This window comes from Sinohyriopsis cumingii, chromosome 18 (assembly GCF_028554795.1).
Source record: "Sinohyriopsis cumingii isolate HCF-2022 chromosome 18, ASM2855479v2, whole genome shotgun sequence".
Taxonomy (NCBI): Eukaryota; Metazoa; Mollusca; class Bivalvia; order Unionida; family Unionidae; genus Sinohyriopsis; species Sinohyriopsis cumingii.
This window is the reverse complement of record NC_142978.1, coordinates 60,608,648-60,632,126: the sequence shown is the minus strand read 5'-3', so window position 1 is coordinate 60,632,126 and position 23,479 is coordinate 60,608,648. Positions and strand designations below refer to the sequence as shown.

Sequence of the window (23,479 nt, the reverse complement as noted above, 5' to 3'; positions counted from 1 at the left end):
TTTTCGGCTTGATGGTCCAGTGCTAGACATCACTATAAAATGCCACACTGTAGTCATCTTAGCGATATGACTCAAATTGTTAAAATTAGTTTAAAGATCTAAAATCACAAAAGTAACTTTATGTCACACTGTTTTCTATATATATTGATTGAAACGTCAATATCAAATGTGAAAGTGTTATTTCTATTTTATTTGCTTTTATGTCATATAATTGTCCTCTGTGTCCATATATTTTGTCTCGATAAATCCATTACCTGTACTAGTTTCACGAAAGCGCCATAGACGATTTAATGTGGTGTTCAGCTCAGTCGCTGTATTAACTTCATACAAGTGACATAACCAGTTTAATGTGTTCAACAGAGTCCTTGTATTTACTTCATGAAGGTGTATATCTAATTTGACGTGTTCAGCTAAGTTGCTGCATTAACATACATACATACATACATACATACATACATACATACATACATACGTTCATGCATGCATACATACACACATATGTTCGTACATACATACATACATACATACATACATATGTTCATGTATTCATACATGCACACATATGTTCGTACGTATATACATACATACATACGTACATACATACATACAAACATGCATGCATGCACGCATACGTACGTACGTACGTACATACATGCATACACAAACACACAAATAGACATACATACATACATATATACATACATACATACATATATACAAACATACATGCATCCATGCATGCATGCATACATACATATATTTATACATACACACATACACACATACATACATACATACATACATACATACATACATACATACATAAGTTCATGCATGCATGCAAACATACATATGTTCGTATGTACGTACATACATACATACATACATACATGCATGCACGCATTCATACATATTTATACATACCATACATACATACATACATACAGATAGACAGACATACATACATACATACATACATGCTTTCATGCATGCATACATACATACATATGTTCGTACGTAAGTACATACATATATACATACATACATACATACATACATACATACATATACTTACTGATATTATCCAAAACCATGAAGAAACTACCTGGAGAGCAAATATGGAACTAAGGGATGATTTAATTCACTTCAGAAACATTCATTTGGACTTAAAACCAAGTAATATATGGTTTCTTGGGCGTAAATTTCCTTCCATGTTATGGCCTGTCTCTGAAGTAATGAAACTATATATCATGCATGTTGGTAAAGTTATGGTATGCAAACTCTGTGGAAAAGAGACTGACGACAGAGCGAAACATCTTATTTTAGGCTGCGAAATGCTGCTTGAGGAACGAAACGTTTTCTTTGAGAGAGTGATTGACTCTTTAGAAGTGAGAGACCGGGTTAACTTATTCAATCAAGAAGACGATATATTGTTGGAGACACTTCTTGGAAGCAGGGTTGACTGCATGTCGTCTATTGACGATGACGTATCAGATAGGCTCATGTTGGTGACCGCAAACAGCATAGCTTCATTCTGCAATAAAATGTGTGCCCTACTATCAACTAACATGCCCTAACATGATATTAAAAGTAAGTAGTAAATTAACATTAAATATAAACAATTAAAGGCCAAAGTCTTCTTGTCAAATCCGCAAATTTTGTTGTATGACAGATGTTTGTGTGTGCGTTTATGTATTTGTTTATGTATTTGTTTATGTTTATTTCCAAGAGATTTCTATATGGTTTTCTGTATTTATATATCTCATTTTGTAAACGCATTAGTTGACGATGTATATATCATGCTTGCGTTCTTGTCTATGATGTGTCTCATAATCCTATGATATGTATAATATGTATCTTAGCAACCTGATATACTCTTGGTAGAAGAGGTAACTAAGTCATTTAGATAGTCAGTCATAGATAAATGCATGCACGCACGCATACGCGCAAACAAGTATATATATGCATAAATACATGCGTCATATGAAAAAAGACTACATATAGAATTACACTGTTATAAGTTTTTCATTTCATTTTCGTTACTATCTCGAACTTAATGTTAAGCACATAACACTATAGACGTATTAACTTTTCGAAATATTATCATCATCAAGCAACTGTTAAAAGATCAGTGCCATGCTCCACCAAATGATTGCAGATTTGCATAATTGCAGGTATTGAGATATTTCGTTTTGTCAATACGGTAGCTTACACAGTATTACAATTGTACTACTACTGTATCTTTGTCACTTTTCTGTTCTATTTTATGATCTTGTATTATCCTGAATTTGTTTAATCTGATGTAATCTCTTTTTAAAGAGGAAATAAAGTCAGTCAGTCAGTCAGTCAGTCAGTCAGTCATATACAAACACACAAATAGACATACATGCATACATACAAACATAGATACATACATACATATTTACATACATACATACATACATACATACATACATACATACATGCATACATACATACGTGCATGCATGATATGTATAATATGTATCTTAGCAACCTGATATACTCTTTGTTGAAGAGGTAACTAAGTCATTTAGACAGTCAGTCATAGATAAATGCATGCACGCACGCATACGCGCAAACAAGTATATATATGCATAAATACATGCGTCATATGAAAAAAGACTACATATAGAATTAAGTTTTTCATTTCATTTTCGTTACTATCTCGAACTTAATGTTAAGCACATAACACTATAGACGTATTAACTTTTCGAAATATTATCATCATCAAGCAACTGTTAAAAGATTAGTGCCTTGCTCCGCCAAATGACTGCAGACTTGCATAATTGCAGGTATTGAGATATTTCGTTTTGTCATTACGGTAGCTGACACAGTATTACTATTGTATTTTTGTCAATTTTCTGTTCTATTTTATGATCTTGTATTATCATGAATTTGTTTAATCTGATGTAATCTCTTTTTTAAGAGGAAATAAAGTCAGTCAGTCAGTCAGTCAGTCATATACAAACACACAAATAGACATACATGCATACATACAAACATAGATACATACATGCATACATACACGCATACATACACGCATGCATACATACATACATACTTACATACATACATACATGCACGCACGCACAGACATACATACATGCATACATACATACATTCATACATTCATACTTACATACATACATGCATGCATACATACATACATACATACATACATACATACCTACATGCATACATGCATACATACATACATACAAATACATACATACATACATACATACATACATACATACATACATACATACAAACATGCATACATGCATACATACATACATACATACATACATACATATATACATACAAACATACATGCATACATACATACATACATACATACATACATACATACATACATACATACATACATACATACAAATATACATACATACATACATACATACATACATACATACAAACAAACATACATACATACATACATACATACATACATACATACATACATACATACATACATAGACGCATGCATACATGTATGCATACATGCATACATGATCAATCATTCCGAATTTATATTTTTGGTATTTTCTTTTACTCTCTGTTATGCTCTAAACTAAAATTATCACATGCATCTTGGTTACCTCATTCGTTTCACATAATTGCTTGTGTCATTTATCCATACTCCTACATTAAAAATAACTTGGTATGAAAAATAATTGTAATATTCAAAAGATTGAAATTTCAATTATTTGTCTCAGGGAGATCAAAATGACACATGCAGTTTGTCTACACACCCATTTTTATTTTGGGAAAAGTAATTCAAATATAATCGATAAGAACTGTAATTGAACTTGTGATTCCGTTATTGATTGTTATTAATACATCATGGGGGCTAATGTAGACTATCGTGTTAGGCAGAGATTTTACCAAGGCATACCCCTTTATCCATGGTAAAATGACATATGTTTGGCATAAATTACTAGTTATAAAATCAGTAGAGATTTATCCATGCTTTTGTTGAATTAGATAGCTTTATGTTGCATATCAGTGTTGTCGTGACGAAGACAAAATTACTTTCACTTTTACAGGATAGCAATTTAAATATAAAAAGAAATTGTTACCGTCATCTTACTCGGACAAATTGGTCTTTGCGTACAATAAATAAAATACCCGTTTAGGTCACATTGTCCATCTATCGAATCCGAACAATAACAGGCAATGTAATTAGCTGTAGTGTGAACAGTAAGTCTCTCTCTCTCTCTCTCTCTCTCTCTCTCTCTCTCTTTAATCTGTTAATAAAAATCGCTTTGAGACTACTACAACCACCATTAATTTAAGGAGGCGGAAAATTCATAATACCTACAATAGCATTGTTGATGTTGATGGTTTGCTGTTGATCGAATTGCTTTGTTGTTGGTGATCGTTATGTTGTGTTGTTGTTGATCGTATTGCTGCGTTGCTGTTAATCGTATTGCTATGTTGTTGTTGATCGTATTGCTATGTTCTTGTTGATCGTATTGCTGTGTTGCTGTTGATTTTATCGCTGTGTTCTTGTTGATCGTATTGCTTTGTTGCTGTTGATCGTAATGTTGTGTTGTTGTTGATCGTATGGCTGTGTTGCTATTAATCGTATTGCTGTTCTTGTTGTTGAATGAATTGATGTGTTGTTGTTGATCCTATTGCTGTGCTGCTGTTGTTCGTAGTGCTGTTCTTGTTGTTGACCGTATTGCTGTGTTGCAGTTGATCGTATTGCTGTGTTGCTGTTTATCGTATTGCTGTGTTGTTGTTGATCGTATAGCTATGTTCTTGTTGATCGTATTGCCGTGTTGATCTTGATCGTATTGATGTGTTGCTATTGATTGTATTGTTGTGTTATTGTTGGTCGTATTGCTGTGTTGCTGTTGATACGTACTGTTAATTTCATCCTTTATTTTATCTACATTTTACAGTTTGTATTTTTCATTTTCTACTATTGATCACATTTATTTTATGTACCTTTTACAGTTTGTATTTTTTCATGTTCTACTTCATGATTACTTTTATTTTATAGATATTTTACATTTTGTATTTTTCAATTCTCTACTATTGATAATATTTATTTTATGTACATTTTACAGTTTTTATTTTTTAATGTTCTGCTTCATGATTGCGTTTATTTTATATACATTTTACATTTTGTATTTTTCATGTTCTACTTCTAGATTACATTTATTTTATATACATTTTACAGTTTGTATTTTATAATTTTCTGCTATTGATTGCATTTTTATATACATTTTATAGTTTGTATTTTGTCATGTTCTACTTCGTGAATACATTTACTTTTTATACATTTTACATTTTTTACTGTTTCATGTTCTACTTCATAATTGCATTTATTTTACATACAGTTTACATTTTGTAATTTTTCATATTCAACTTCATGATTACATTTATTTTGTATACATTTTACAGTTTGTGTTTTTTTCATTTTCTATCATTGATTCCATTTATTTTATATACATTTTGTAGTTTGTATTTTTCCATGTTCTACTTCATGATTACATTTATTTTGTATACATTTTAAAGTTGTTTTTTTTCATTTTCTTTCATTGATTACATTTATATTATATATATTTTATAGTTTGTATTTTTTCATGTTTTACTTCATGATTATATTTTTATATACATTTCACAGTTTGTGTTTTTTCATATTCTACTTCATGAATACATTTATTTTATATACATCTTACATTTTGTATTGCTTCACGTTCTACTTCATGATTATATTTTTATATACATTTTACAGTTTGTAATTTTTCATGTTCTACTTCATGAATACATATATTTTATATACATTTTACATTTTGTATTGTTTCATGTTCTACTTCATAATTTCATTCATTTTATATGCAGTTTATATTTTGTATTGTTTCATGTTCTACTTCATAATGACATTTATTTCGAAATTATATTTTTACATTATTATATATCATCCAACTAATATCGATAGCCCCTTCCCCCAACCAAACACGCACGCACACTCACAGATGTGAGTGACGCACACACACTGGTGTGTGTGTATGTGTGTGTGTGTGTGTGTGTGTGTAATACTAGACTATAACGTATGCAAAATACAAAGGACTTGCACTGATTTCAGGGCTTTTACCAATGCTAACGATGAGTCACTCTTGCACTCGGTAAGGGATGTAACACCTGTTTTACTTTGGTAAACCGTGAAACAGAGCTTCGTTACTTGTTCCTTTCGAAATCGTGCATGTACAAAAGGCATGCAAACGGTAACATATGTATCCCACGTTGTCTTATTTTAGTTAGCTATAGGGCATTATATAATTGCGAAAATCACGTGTACATTCAATGTATATTTCTGTAAAGTTTTGCTGGTCGCATCGGAAAAGTTGGGTGTATGTAAATGACAGGTAAAATTAGAAACCTAAAATGGAGTTTTAACGGCAAATATCACAGTTAATGGTAAGTATTTTATATAATCATTCCAAAATATGTACGTGTAACTAAACCAAATTAATTTCATACCATGGAGAATTCCATGTTTAAACTGCAGAACTATAGATATATTTTTATTTGTTATATTCCATTGCAGACTTTCTTTATTTTTCATAGTAATTTGAATATGATAATTTCTAAATGTTGTTACATACGCTATATAGCTTGGAACTTTGGACAGTTGGGAAGTACGTCACTTTTGTAAAACTCTCTCCTCCAACAGAGTTTTAATTAATATATTTCCATTTATCCTCTGCAGTCACATTGTCTATGAGATTGATGTTTTATTCATGTTGTTGCGGACATTGGAACTCGATTTTCAACATTTCAGTAAAAGTGAAGTTTAAGTTGGAAGTCACGACCATGAAAATCACGAAAATATCTATCTCAAAGTCAAACGATGTAACCATCTGAAACGGCTGCCATGGTTGTTTCTCACCTTAAGTTCATACATGAAGTGTATAATTTAATTTTCTAGCTGTAGTTTTAAAAGTTAGCGATGTGGAGGCATACTATATGATGTGCTAAATTATGCCAAATGTCAGCGCACATTAGTGAATTTGAATGCCACTGATTATTTATTATATGTGCGTGCCTCTGTGTGTGTGTGTGTGTGTGTCATTGGGCATTACAATACGAACGCTACTTCGTTGCACAAGAGTTTTTGGCATTATAGTATAGACACAAGTGAAACAAAAATAGAGCCATTTATTATGACTTTACATCACTGTAACATAACTATTGTCATCCATTACGAATGTAGCACTATGACCAATTAAGTCACCCATTACTTATTCAGTTCATTTTAAAAGTATTTAACAAAAAGAAGTATATTGTCTAGTCTAAAAATATTATGAAATCTAAACATACCTCATATTTTAGCACAAAGTATAGGCATGGAAATTACAAGCTCAAATAAATGTATTGCAGCTTTTGTTATCTCAGGACACACACAGTTCTTTAGAAAATAGATGCAATGCAATGTATTGTTTCTATTTACATATAATATAGTCTTCTGTGTTCAGTTACCCCCCACTATACGGCGCTACCTGAAATGTCCTTCCTTGTCTTGCGTATTCTTCCATTTCTATTACTTACTAATATGGAAATGGAGGACATCGGTTTAATTTCTATTGCGTGTAATTTAATGTAAACTTCCACAACTAACAATAGGATTACAATTAATGTTGTAGTTATCAGTAATACAATTTCATATGCTAAATTTTCTGAATGTCAAATTAGCTAAATTTCAATTTGATAAAGCTGCAGTGATATTTACGTAGAATTATAACTTATTCAGCACAACATATTGAACAGAAATGCCGAGTGCGCTGGAAAGCTCACAGGGTTTAAATATCTCCTCGTTATCTTGGAGATTATTTCCTTGTATCAGTTCTGGGTTTGTAACACTTCAAAACAACAAATTCAAAGTTAAATGTTTATTTCTTTATGTTGAAATTATTTTCAGACTGCAGCAGTTCATCATGTTTGATTGATGAATATAATTTATTAATTATTTCAGCATGGAATATCAAAATATTAAATAGCATGGAATAAGAAACTTCGTCATAACATGATCAAATAATATATTTTTAATAATAATTTTGTATTTTGCAATTAATAAAACAATCACAGCATTTTTCACATCGTTAATTCTTACAGAAAAAAATAAAATAGACACTAATGCTATTGGCGATTCCAACAACAATATAATAATAATAATAATAATGCTAATAATAATAATAATAATAATAATAATAATAATAATAATAATAATAATTAGTACATATTATATTTTGAAATTAGAATAATTACTTAACATACTTAACGCAATTTTATGTGGGTTTTTGTACTTTAAGAACATGTAGGAAAGAACAAGAAATGAATCAGATTAAAATATAATTAGAATAACAGAAATAGTTACATAACTGATATAAGTGAGTTAATGCCTAGAAACACGTACATTCTGTTTCTATTATTTGTTTTTTCTATTTTGTTTCTAGTTTTCTTTTTAATGGTACATTACTGACTATATTAACTTTGGATTTACAAGCGGGGCTAACCGCGGTTTATTTAAAATTCTTGCCTTATTGGTAAAATATGTATTTTGAAATTCATAATTGTAGAACTTAAATAGTTCAAGTTTGATTGAATTATCCATGGTAGAGACAATAAGATTATATCGATAATGAAAAGATATGACTTCTATCTCGATTAGTTGGGCCGAATTTTCTGGTGCCGCTACCTATACAATTCAAGGGAAGTCAATGAGCTAGATCTTCAATTTTGTATAATTCAAGATACCTGGTAAGTTTAACAAAGCTTTTTCTTCTTTACTTTTCTAAGTGGCGGTATGCTTCCGTCCTGTCTGAGTGTTTGGTAGAGGTCAGCAACATGCAAACTATTAAGAGCCTATAACTTTCCATATACTTTTTGTTGGACTGCAATAGTGGTGACTGAAAAGTTCTCTCACTCAGAGGATACGAAGTATATTGTGGTGATGATGTCACAGCAAATGTATGGCAAAAATTAACGAGGGGTGGGATGAGTTTCTGTCTCATTGTGAAATGTTGACATGCTCGATATTATGACACCAAAATATAAATGCCAAACTATACAGCTTCTGCATCACTCAATTTGACTGATATAATTTTTTTGACACAACTCATTTAGTTTTAATTAACGCATTTAGTAAATAGTAATGTTCTACATTTTTAAGTCACGGCAAAATATTGAAATATGACAGATATTCTTGTTAATGTTAAGAAAATGATGAAGTTAAAAGTCGATGACGAAAATTGCATTTTATTCTAAACTGTATTTCCGTCTAATACCATGGGTGTGCCCAAAATTAACACTTGCAAAACTATCGATCTATAAAGGTTAACTGCTTGCTGCAGATGCTACATACCTTGTAAGCATGATGGCATCTAACATTATAGAGTGCAATGAATCATTAGTCTAATGTGTTTTTATTTATGCATTTTCTTGTTATGCCTCAAATTTAGTAGTTGCTAGGCAGCATGAAATATATAGTCATTGAGTAGATCCCTATTACCACTAGATAAGTAAATACGTTAAATATGTTGTTGCAAATGAGAGAGATTGGCTGAAGTGTGGTTGGATGAATTTAAGTAATACTGCTATGACAGAATCAACCATAACCTGGTAAGAGGATAGAGCAAGGCGTGATTTTCTGAATCAGTACGGAACATTTTGAAGACGTTTCTCTTCTCTTTTTAGTCGAACTCTCTTTCCATGCTCGTATACATACATATTTCATATTGTATGATTCAAATCTCTACCTATTCAGCAAAGTTAAAGGACCTATTTAGCACATATTCCAATCTTCCAAGAAATTCGGATTTTTTTTCCTTTCTTTAGAAGTAGGATTATATTTTTAGGCAAAAATTAATAATCAACAATATATTCAATCGTACTCACACATTGTTTAATCTGAGTCATTAAATGGGTGGTTCTGAAGAGGACCTACATGATGCAATTCTTCAGCCAGGATCTTAAAGGAAAATTAGTACATGTTTGTATGGCTACAAGGTCGCATTAGTAGGTAAAATTAGTCCAAATACATGAACAAACATAAACTGAAGCACAGAAAGTCACAAAATCTTCTCTAAATCAGACGTAGTAATAATTAAAATGTTAAACTATCGAAAAAAGTGTTTGCTATTGTTACAACTGTATGGTGTCAAACTATATAACAGACAGAAGATCAACCAACAACTTATGTTAAACATAGCAAATAAATCAATTCTCTCGGTTATAAATTGAATTGAAGAGGAACTTACATTATTATGAATTAAAACCAGGATAATAATACAAAGTTATATTACAAGTTCAAAAGAATGTTTATAATCAATCCGGGTATTGAATATGTTGATGTACCACTAGACTAGAATGTATTGAATTGCCAACAGTCATGGTCTGTCCAAATGTAGTTGTCTATAACTCAGTTCAAGTAATTCACAATAATCATATAGCAGTGTTGAGCCACACAGTACAGTAATACAAACACTTTGTAATTCCATAAATGATTATAATTAATGACTCCTTTCAAGTTAAGCTAATAAATATCTATCATTAGACCAGGGACCCTTACAAGGGTATTTTGCGCCCTAGATTATCCTTCCACCTTTGACCCCATAATTGTTCGTTTGTGGTATTACATGTTCAACTTGAACATTTAATAATTTCATTATTTATTCTACATATTTAATGACAATAAACGAACGTTACGACAGTGTACTTCGATTTTGGCGTTATCCCCCTTCAAATCTTGCCGCCATACTTCGCCTATTGTATTAAACCGGCCCTGCTTAGGCCTTCATATTTACTAACTCCTCTTTAGTACTCCATCTTATATTCAAGTTATGTTTGATGAATTTAATTTGAGGGGAATAAGATTTGTTTATTTGCATAGGTAACAAAATAAACATGATTGTAAATATTTTCTGGAAATATGCAATGCATATTTTGGCTTTTGCCACCTATTACCTTAGAACCCTTATGACCTTAATCTGGCCAGGATGTCATAGGTTACATTCTTCTTATTAGGGCGACTATGGCGATATCAGTGACAGGAAAACTCTTCGCGACAACTTACAATGGAAGAGTTTCAGATGGTACCTCAAAAACGTCTACCCGGAACTATTTATCCCCTCGGACTCAAAAGCATCAGGGGAGGTAAGTACGTTTTCATCATTGGACTGAGTTTTCTACAATTAAAGTCAACGAATAAACAACATAAATCTATAATAAGATGATATCAGAAAGGCAACAATACAAACAATTAGGAAGGGAAATTTTATAAACTTGATGATGACTAAAGAACATTATAGAACTATTAAATTTTCGAGATTTGATCTGACAAATTGTAGGAAATTAAAATGTATTCTTTATAACTGCTGTTTCTTTCTTTACGTGTTGGCAAAGGTTAAAATGTCGTATATTATCATCTTTTTTATTAATCAAATGGATTGGTTAAACTTGGTCACAACTTCTGTCACCAATGAAAAGCAGTTATTGCGTTATAATTTCATAATTCCGGTCTCCCGTTTCATTCCTACATGTAAAGGAAAATATTAAATGTATTCTTCACAAATTCGTAAAGCTTAAGGGAATAGCACTCGACATGTACGTTCCGGTACAACTGAATGAATTATGATTGTATGGATGTAGGCATATATACAAGAAACAAAAGGAGATTGACAGCGAGATAGATTTAAAGTTTGTCAACATTCTTTCTTATATAATGACAGCTACGAAACAAGGCGAAACCAATGTGTCCTGATGGAAATGTGGAAGCAAATCAGTTGAACAAAGTTTTAATGTCATATCCCTGTCATGGTCATAGTGGTAATCAGGTAAGAAATTAATGGTATTATATATGTGTGTGTGTGTGTATGTATGTGTATGAGTGAGTGTGTGTGTGTGTGTGTGTGTGAGAGAGAGAGAGAGAGAGAGAAGAATCCATTGACGAAGCATACAAATGATGCAGCCAAAATATTTCATGTCAAACACAAGCGTTAGAAATCGCTATTTACGAAAAGCATTCCAGTAGACCTCTCTCTCTCTCTCTCTCTCTCGATTTAAGTATCAATATTATTCAATGTCAGTAATATATAGACCAAAACACTAATATGGGAACTTCTAGAACTTCCACGTGAGAAAGCTTCTATGCCAAGGCAAACAAAACATCACTTCATCTAAACGAACGTAACGTTTTTTTATTAACCCCGTGAAAGGTTGACCACTGGGTCGGTAAACCATCCCAAGGTCACCTTATAATCAAACATTTCTGGTTATCATATAATCTAGGAATAATAAATCTAATCTACAGAAAAAGAAAACACACATACAGATGCATGCACACAATGATATGGCACACAATCTAGGTGACACTGACTTTGCGATATTACAGTATTTGGTTCCTGTTTACCATCAAGTCAGAGACAAGTTACATTTTCATTACTGAGGTCCATTTTTCAAGAAATTGGTCCTCTTTTTTATTTACCTTAGCAGTGTATTTTTCAATGTTCTTATGTATTGCAACTATTTACTTAAAAGCAAAACTAGAAGGATGTTTCATATTGAATCTGCAAGTATAAATATAATATTTTGCCAAAATAAGCAGGAAATTACACAAACTGTCCAGTTGTTCACTTCCCAAGAATGTTTCTGTTTTGGACAAATGTACAATGTTTGGGGAAAAAGGTGCATAAACTTCAATAAAACGGTACCAAAGCTGTGAAGTAATATTGCAATCATAAAAGGGATGCTCAATATGTTCATTTTCACTCTTATATAAAGTACATTTGTTTTCGTCTAATATATTAATTAATTTCAGAAAATCACATTTGTTTTCATTTAATATATTAATTATTTTCAGAAAATCGTTGGTAACGATTATTCTATGCATTAATTTAAAGTTAAAAGAGATCAACTTGGTATCCTTGGTACAGCATTTCGCCTGGCTTAAAATTTCAGACCACTCCTCACTACTTATATTTATATTAAATACTTTCATCCAAGTTTCTTGCTTAGTAATGTGTTGCCTTTTAGCTTTTTTAAAAACATCTTTGTAAACAAATTTGAGTGACTTGTTTTTGCAAGTTTATTATTTTATCCTCCTGCATATCAAAATTATTATGTACTAAATAGTTTTTTATGGCGTTTTTCCATGCTTTTGGAATTTTGGATATTAAGGAGATTTTAAGAAATCATCACTTCTAGATTACTCGGAATTTCCAAACCGGCTTCTGTCCAAGATGTGCATTCGTAGAATATTTTTTTGGGGGGGGCCAAATTTAAAATGCTCATGAATAGATACTCGTTAAGACTTTGCGGTTCCTCTTTCCCATTAGATACTGCCAAAATTACATCTCTTCAAAAATTGTTTTTAATGAACAGACTAAATTCTACTAATTTCTTTCACCCTAAATTCTAAATATCATTTTTATTTCTGAGTTTAGTATGACTAATTTCTGCCACTTTCCATTTTCCTTTTCCAGCAGTCTTGTTACCGATCTTAGCTTAATATACCTAATGAATGAAAATATGTGTATCATATAGTCCATATTTCGTTTTCGAGGGAAACTAGTATATCACGTTTCATTTTCTTTACTTTTCACCCCATACAAACTTAAATAATATGCGATTTTGTTCCGCTCGGACTATCGCTGATGGGTTTGGAAGTGCTGAAAAAAGATGTATGAATATGGGCCAAACAGAAGTGTTTACAACAATTACATTACCAACTATTGACAGATGTCTTTGACTCCAACTTGCCAGTATTCGTTTTGCCTTTGTTAGTTTCTTCATATAATTTATTTCCACCGTTTGTCGTTACTCTGGAGCAAAATCTATGCCAAGGAGTGTAAAGTTCGAAGAGGACCAAATTAGGCCCATTTCGGAAGATATTCTTTCATTTGAAAATTTTCTGTTTCCAATCCAAATAGCTTTTATTATGTTATGTTACATTTAAGTCCAGATAATAGAAAAAACTTGCACGATATTCATATTTGCTTCAAGATAAAGTTTGATCCATCAGGAAGAATAAAAGCGTCATCGCATACTGACCTAATTTGTATTCACTAGCGTCATAGATTAGTCCCCGAACATCCACATTTTGCTTTAAATTTATTGCTGAATTCTCAATCCTAATGATAAACAAATAAGGTGCAAGGGGATCTACTTGACGACATCCTCTTTCAAGTCTAAAAAAGGATGACATATGCCCATTATTTATAACACAATTTTTAGAGTCATTACAAAACAGTTTAAACCACTTACAAACAGAATCACCAAAGTTAAAAGATTGTAAAGCTTCTTCCACAAATATCCCGTTAATTGAGTCAAAGGTTTTTTCATAGTCTATTAACAATAATAAACCATGTCTGTTTTAATTCTAAATTTGGTCCATGATATCGTATAATAGCCTGGTATTTTCTCTAATTAATCTACCTTTCATATATCCTTTTTGTGTGTCACTAATTATTGATAGAAGAACATTTTTAATCTTAGCTGCAATGGATCCATAGCAGTCTTATATTCAACATTTAAAAGTGATATTGGCCTCCAGTTTTAAAATATATTCTGTCTTTTTGTTCCTTTGGTAGACATCGGATGACTTCTTGAGTCTGAAAATCTGAACGTTTTCCTATAGTATATCCGTAATTTTGTTGATCTACATATAAATCCCCCAAAACACTTCGAAAAAAATGTATAGAACGCTATAGTGTATTCATCCTAGCCAGGATTTTTTTAAATTTTCCCTCTGTTTTAGAGACATGCCGAATTCATTGGTTGTAAGCAGACCCTCACATGATTCTCTTTCTTCTTGACTAAGTTTAATATTGTGATTCAAAAATCTATTTTAAGTTTCTTGAGTAGCCTCATCGTCAAGCTGAGCAATTCTACTTTTGTACAATTCCATAGAAAACTGTTTTTGAGGTTCTAAAATCTCTATTTGGTCAGATCTATTTGTCCCATGATCTAAAATAATTTCCTTTATTGTCTTATTGACATAGCTTCTTTTTTCAAGATTTAGAAAGTACTGTGTGCTTTTTCCACCAAATTCATACCATCAAAGCTTTAGATCTTAATATAGCACCGTCTATGTATGTTTTCCTAGATTCCTCTAATTCTGCTTTTATTCTCTAAATTTTCCAGAGTTTCCCATCTGTTATTCGAAAGTCCCCCCTGAATTTTTATTATTCCCTACTCAATTTTCTTTAATGTTACCCATTTCTCTTTTGTTTTGCTAATAGAATAACATATAGTTTCAGATCTTATTTTCATTTTCAAAATTTCAAAGAACATTTGATCATTACAGGAAAGAGAAACATGGAGAGAGTCATCTTTATTTCCCCCTACATAATATTCATTTACAGTGTCAGTTATACACATTTTGACTAAATCAGTATACTTTATGTTCCTCAATAGTTGGGCATTACATTTCCAGTATCCTTCTCCCCTTGGACATGTTGAAAAAGCCATACTCAAAACAATAGCTGAACGATCAATCTTATACCCTGGTAAGAAACACGCATCAGCTGTATTCATATGAATGTCATCCGATACAAGAAAGTAATCTAATATACTTAGTTTCAAGGGAGACATTTGCCTCCAGGTATACATCTTCAAGTCTTGATTGGAATTTCGCCAGGGATCAATTAATTCCAATTCGCTTTTCAGGTCTTGAATCGCTGCTTTAGACTGTTGGTGTTTATCACGTAAAATATTATAAGTATCCAAATCTAAGTCTTAAACAGTGTTCCGGTATCAGCACATTTTTATTGATGAGTTCTCAAGTATTAAGATCTCCTCCTTTAAGTTTCTAAAAAAGCTAGGATTATCATCATTACAAGCATACAAATACACGAGCGTTATTCTGTTGCCATTATTTGTAATATCTAAAATAATAAATCGCCCTTGACTGTGACATTATTCTCTATGAATTATAATTTATAAAGTATTTCTAAAACATCTTGCAGCCCAAACACTATTAGTAGAGCAGTGGATAAATATACATTTGTATCCCCATTCAGCTGCCCAGTATATTTCATCGTTCTCTGTACTATGAGCTTCTTGCAAACATACTATAGATACATTCTTTTGTTTTACCCAGTGGAAAATGTCCCTTCCTTTAAAGACTGACCCTTGCCGCTAACATTTACTGATATAATTTGCATGTTATTATCCATGGAAACAGCAGAAATGTTACATATACATGTTCTTGCACAGGAATGTATGAAGTAATTATCACATATGCATGGCTTTCACACTCACACTCACACAGAATACAAACGTCCATTATAAAATCATCCATGGTGTTACAGTACATGATGTAGATTGGGCTGCAGTTAACATTGATACAGTATAAGATAGACAACAACTGAAGCAACTCCATTTGCGATAACTCTTATGCCCCTCTGACAGACCTTTCTGGAGCTAAGACAGTTTTGTAAACCAATAGACACAGATTAATGAGAGTATAAATTACAAATTAATGAATTAAGGAAGGGGTAAAAGGGAAGAAAAAGAAAGTATGAAGGAGAGCATACATGGAAGTGGTGGGTGATTGAATGAATGAGCAAGAATGAGAGACTCAAAAATGGAACGTGGAAGAGTAGTGTTGACTACGTTGAGTAAAGACTGAGTAAATTAATGTATATGACTGTATATGAGTGAAAGATGATTTATTAACTAGTGAGTGAATTGATTAGGGAGAGATATGACATAATGGAAGAGCGAATAAACAAATCTATTAAATAAGTACAAAACTGGTGAGGGAAAAAAGTGTCTTATATTAAAACAAATTATAGTAGAAAATAGAATATCAGAACGAACGTTCACATACCTATTTGGTCAATTTCATAAGTTCATAGTTGCATATTACACTTATATCCTAATTTTCTCATCAATTTCATAACAGATGTAAACTTTTATCTTTTACCGGATTTGCTTTTACCATACACAGATCCATTAAAATGGACGTTTACAATCCAGACTCCAAAATTTGACAATCACTGGCCTTTTCTGTCCCTGTCGGCCTGGGATCCTATGCACAGCCACTATGTCCCTGTTGTCGAAATTAATCTTTTTAACTTCCTTCACCAACTTCGGAATTTTCTCACTCTCAGACTTTCATTTTCCTCCTCCTCCAGCCATAAAACGTTAACATTCAGCTTCATTGAATATTGTTCGATTTTATTTGAAGCCGCACTTGCTTGCTTCGATCTTCTGTCAGAATATTTCATGTCACTCCTCATTTTATCATTTTCCTTATTTGCCTCTTGTAACTTTTCTCGCAATTGGTGGTTTTCGAATTCCAGTGAATCCATCATATCTTTCAACCTCATGTCATCTCCTATACTACCCTTTCACTTTCTACAACATTTCCTTTCTCATTTCCTTTCTCATAACTTCCTTCATATTCTCTAACAATTTTCTCACAATAGTTGAGACAATTTATGTTAGATCATCTTTTTTCACGAAGTTAACAATAGCATATGTGAAATCTGCTTTTGCAATGCTCCATCTGAGGTTTTGCTTTATTTCATCTACATCCAGTTGATTGTACACAAACTTGCTTCACTCATACTTGTGTCAGATGTCTCCATTTAGGCTCCACTCTGTAATCTAGTTTGTATTTGTTTCTTGCCTTGACCATCTCTATTTCATCATAATCGAATTTTCAGTGGGGTACAAAATTGATTATGATCCACCAGTAATATTCTATACCCTACATTCCTTGAATATTCACACATCATCCCAACAATTAGCAACCATTTCACTGTAACAAAACTAACCACTTATAACCTCCAAAATCTACAGATCCCACTTTACTAGCTTCCACCTATAGCCGCCATCACTGTAATCCAACGAACGTAACTTTGGATTATACCACAAAACAATATTCTAACCCATTTAATATTGTATGTGATAAAGTCTTTAATCCCAATGCAAAATACTGTAAACTCAGGAAGAATAGTATGTTTCAATTTTGGTATGTAAATTCGTCCTCACTTAGAAATGAATAAATTTATGTTGGAAATATTTGATTTTATGTTCCAAAATCATCAGCATAGATACCAACTCCCCACGCCAAAAATAATATCACTAGATCCGACCACTTCAAATATCCTTCAACAAATGTTTTCCTTTTCAGAATACATTCAGTGAAACAAGTGCTACCTAACATAGTTTTATGTCCCTGTATACAGACAGTTCGAAAGCTTTAATCCACTGCGACAACAAATTCGTCTCTTTATGAACACTCATGAACTGTTCATGAATGTACATGAACTCTTCTTCAAATGTTCATGACATTCTTGAAGTTCATGACATAATGATGACCTTTTATGAACCATAATAATAACTTACAAGTTCATGAAATGTAACGAACAAGATCTATGAACAACTCAAGAATGTAACAAACGGGTCCAACATATCTGATTCAAGCATACCTCCCGAACGGAGAACCTGATCCGGAATGTATTCCTGCCAGTGTCCACCGACAATTGATCACATTCTTGTACAGTGTGTCGATTTCAATTTCCGTCCTGTGAGGTAGAAGTCTTTAAACGTGAACTATTGGACGAACTTGCATAAGGACATATAACCGAGCTAATGTTGGTCATTTTAATTACGTTTTACGTATATATATATATATATAACAGATTTACGTTGTATAGTTTATCTTCTTAAACTTAATTTTACGCATTTTGGAACAGTGTATTCGTTTTTGCATATTTCAAACTAAACTTTTTGTAGGTGGTACATAGCACGTTTTTGATTGGATGTCGTAAAACACTACTGCATGCATTCATTACCTTGACTTTATGATTAATAAACGATGTTCACTAATAATTGAGTTTCCTTATCATACAATCTAACTTAGGTCACATAGGGCATAGAAAATGTTTCCCGGTGACATTGGCTTTGATTATGGCCTTACCCAATAATTTCAGCTGGTAGGCTAGGCGAAACAGCAAAGGGAAATCAGAATAACATAGCAAAATGAAGAAGCAGTCACGTTGCACCTGTCCGGCCCATTGTTCATTGACAGGATCCAAAGCGTTGTCGTGTATCTATGATGTTACATTTTTTCTTGCGGATTCTCTCATGGGCACTACGTGACATACAATCTCAAGAAAACATCGTTGATACAGAGAGTGCATGATGTTAATGATTCAGTTTGTACATATACATTTAGAAAGCATACTGTAGGAAAATATTAGGTAGCCTGTTCAACATAGTCTGCTGAGTCGTATAATAATCATATTGTCTGTCAGTTCGGATTACGTTAGTCAATCGTATCGCTCCTCCTCCAACCTGTTTTTACTGAAGCTTGTTTGATTTACAGTTTTCCACAATTCTTTGAAACTATCTCTCGCCAACATAGTTCCATTTCATTCGGTTATCAAAAACGAAGTTGTTTTATTCATATTTCCAGTACTGGTTGTTAAGCACAGAAAACGAAATTCGGCGTGATACGGAATGTTAGGATGACGTAGTAAGATGGACGGAAATAAAGTTGTACGGTTGTCACGGACAGCATGTCAGCCAAGAGTGGATATACAGAGACGTAAGTATTTGAAATTCACACAAGATTAGTCTGATTTTAATGACTCTAAGCATTTCTGAGTCATTGTAATACACTTACCATCACCTTGGTCAATAGATAAAACCCAACTTTGCATTTATTTTTCAAGTTAAAATCAGTTTTATGTATATATTGGATTTTTTTAAAAAATGACCGAGATATGTTTAAACTATTGATCGATTTAAATCGATATATTTTTATATCACCCGATGCAACATTCTGACAATAACGGATTCCACTTATATAACTTCAATAGCGATTTAGAGAGATAAATTCATATATACACTACAACATGATTTAGAGACATAAATTCATATATGCACTACAACATGACGATTTAGAGAGATAAATTCATATATACACTACAACATGACGATTCAGTTTTGGTCACGAAGTACGGAAGTATTCATATTTTGTATTATGACAAGCTTTAAATCGCACAAAATACTGTTTAAACATAAATAAATATCTAATCGCTTTAGCAAGCGTACAAAACATTTTTTGTCTCACTATCATTCATTCAGGTCAGTTGAAACCTCTTTCTGACTTGTTCAAATGCAACTCCTGAATTCTTTTCAGGATGAAACCATATATCACCCACATTCTCAAAGATGCCTTGAATTACGATGGAATGGCAGAAACATCACAATGAATGAATGTACCGGTCACGAAAGACAGAAATGGCTATGGGAAACAAGCCAGCAAAGGGTCCTAAGAGATATGAATAAAAAGTGATTAATCGCTAAGTTTTCATATATCTCCAGTTATATGAGAGTTACGATATCATTGCATGCAACTCCAAAATTCTCAAACTTTAACAAAATTACGCAGTTGCAGCCAGTAATTTGTACTGGGTCAAAACGGAGTTCGGACTAAATTTCACAATGTATATTCTTGATGATTTGAATGGATAGCTTGTCAACACCTGTAAGTGTAATGATTATGAAGCCATGCTAAATTATTATCGGAATTATTATCGAAATCCAATTTTATAGATAAATTTATAAATGACCTGCACCTCTAATATATATATATATATATATATATATATATATATATATATATATATATATATATATATATATATATATATATATATATATATATATATATATATATTAAGTGTTATCTTGAGCACAAACACATATCTTTGTCATTTCATACAATTATATTGCTCATTTACTCCGGAATTTAATTGTCCCTTTTTCTTATCACCCCTAAGTAGAATTATTAATCGCCAAGGAGAGGTGTGCTTGTTAAAGTGGTTCTATTATTTCCTAAGCAATACTGTCCACTTGTCTTTTTTAGTTTTGAGTGGCACGAACTATATTTGCTAGCTGAAAAAGACAAATAAAGCCTGATTGCTTTATGTATTAGCTTCATCGTCCAAAAGGATATTGTCCTATCTGTTAGAAATTCCTCTCTAAGGGAGCTAACCTCATCGCGTTCTGTCATTAACACCTACTCCTGCTACGCAAGTATTCGCGATTGTTTAAACGACCATGCTCCAACCGTTTCTTTTTAATTTGCTTTGTTTTCCTTCTTGCTATTTTTCTTTATTTTAACTTGTTGTTTGGTAGCCACGAGGCGTTTAGGGTGCTTACCATCTTCCCCGATTGTTATATAAAAATATCAATAGCCTTAGAAATGTTATTCATGACATTTTCTCTATTGATATATGTTTCATATGTGCTATTGATTTGCCTGCCATACCTTTTCCCTATTGATATATATTTGATATGTACTATTGATTTGCCTGCCATACATTTTCCCTATTGATATATGTTACATATGTGCTATTGTTTTGCCTGCCATACATTTTCCCTATTGATATATATTTGATATGTACTATTGATTTGTCTGCCATACATTTTCCCTATTGATATATGTTACATATGTGCTATTGTTTTGCCTGCCATACATTTTCCCTATTGATATATATATTTGATATGTGCTATTGATTTGCCTGCCATACATTTTCCCTGTTGATATATGTTTCATATATGCTATTGGTTTGTCCGCCATACGTTTTGGTTGTGGCGGCATCTTATGTTATGTACAACAGAGTAACGTGTGGAAGTAGATTCATGGAGACTGTGTCAAAACAAGTGCAATAATACAAGAATTTGACAGAGGTCGTCGGTTTGTAACATTTCAAACAGAGTATGAGGAAATATCATTTGAAGTAGCAGAGAGGGCGAACAGTCTCTAATTGGTCCACCCGTATTTCGTCAAAATAGACCCTCCTGGAAAATCACAAAACAAAACCACCGTATTTGGTCAAAGTAGATTTTGTCAACGATAAATTGATTTACTCGCCTATCGCTGATCGTGATACATCGAAGGAAAATACACGATCGTGTCGGTGCTAAGTTGGAGTCACGCCCTCTCTGCTGCTATGAATTTATCCAAAAATTTTATCAATACCCACACGATATCTTGTTATAGGATCATGTAAATGTATTGTTATAAATCCGTGTGCAGTATCTTGCGCTCATAAAAAAAGTTTCTAAATGTATTTATATCCATGTCACCACCACACCAAGTTTGATGAATATTTCCCAACGTATGAGTATCGACTCCATTAAACACAACCAAAATATTACAGTTGTCTCTGATTACTTTTGGTATTTGTGTTTATCGTTGAGTAACATAGATCACATCAGTGTTTTAATGTCTAGCTCGAGAAAAAATTCTAGCTGGATTTGATTGTTTGTCAAGCATTACATCATCGTATTCAACTATATTATTAATGAATCCGTCTAAATCATATACGGACGGTGCTTCATTAATATCCGTTATGAAAATCGATAACATCGTCATTCAACAATCATGCGTTTTCATTAAAAATCTTTAAGTACATCGTAACATCGTCGATCATTTACAGACGGGGCTACCAAATACAACCTATCCCATTTTAACCATCTCATTATAAGTTTAAGCAACAACCGTGTCTTTCCGCTTCCAGATGGCCCTATTATTATCTTTCTGATGGAATTCGGTAACGCGGGATGATGCTTGACTGGCTCTCGTTTTCGAGTCGCTGAGAAATCAGTTATATCCATGTCATATATAACATAATTATGGATTGATATTGTGTGAAATGCAAGATGCGTACCCCGACGGATACACTAACAACTATTACCACAAAAAATAACAGATCAGCGGTTACGGGTAAGTGTACGCGGTGTGGTAGAAAGAAATTTAAATGTATTCCTGGTGTTAAGTCAGAGACAAAGTCAGCATTAAAAAAGAAGAAAAAACGAGGAGGTGATATTGCAGCAGAATTTGGAAAATTAGCAGGAATTCCGTGGGCTAAATACCCAGGAGAAAAACATCTACCAGGATATAATTATTGCGGTCCTTGTACTCAACTCGATATCAGACCTGATAATCAGGATCACCCAAAACCAGGTGAATATCCTATAAATGATATTGATAAAGCATGTCACGTTCATGATGTAGCTTATACAAGTAAAGATCTACAGCATAGGCATATTGCATATGTGAAGTTGATTCATACACTAAATTCCATAAAAAATAAACCCTTGAAAGAATCATTGGCTAACTGGTTAATAAGATCTGCGATGAAAAGTAAATTAGCGCTAGGTGCATGTAATATATAAATGGAATCGATTTATTATTCTCCAAGAGGATACCGGAGGGGTAAAGCAGCAATTAGTAAACTCGCTGATGCAGCATCAGTTACACGTTCTGCTGCTAAAAAATGGTTATCCAAGCAAGCGATATGGCAAATTTACCTAACACCACCGAAACGAATTCAGTACTCGTATTTCGATGTTAGTGTTCCTAATGAAGTTCATCAAGTTGATATTCTGTTTTACC

The 23,479-nt window shown here is 32.6% G+C and overlaps 1 protein-coding gene across 1 annotated transcript in view; it reads left to right on the top strand.

Moving 5' to 3' along the window:
* The window catches only part of LOC149776762 (polypeptide N-acetylgalactosaminyltransferase 5-like), a 61,097-nt gene extending 40,729 nt beyond the window's left edge, over nucleotides 1-20,368 (top strand). The window contains 3 exon segments of the mRNA XM_089941351.1: nucleotides 11,784-11,888; nucleotides 19,484-19,615; nucleotides 20,213-20,368. Coding sequence (XP_089797477.1) covers nucleotides 11,784-11,888; nucleotides 19,484-19,615; nucleotides 20,213-20,368 — 393 coding nt within the window.
* Nucleotides 20,369-23,479: the final 3,111 nt, after the last annotated feature.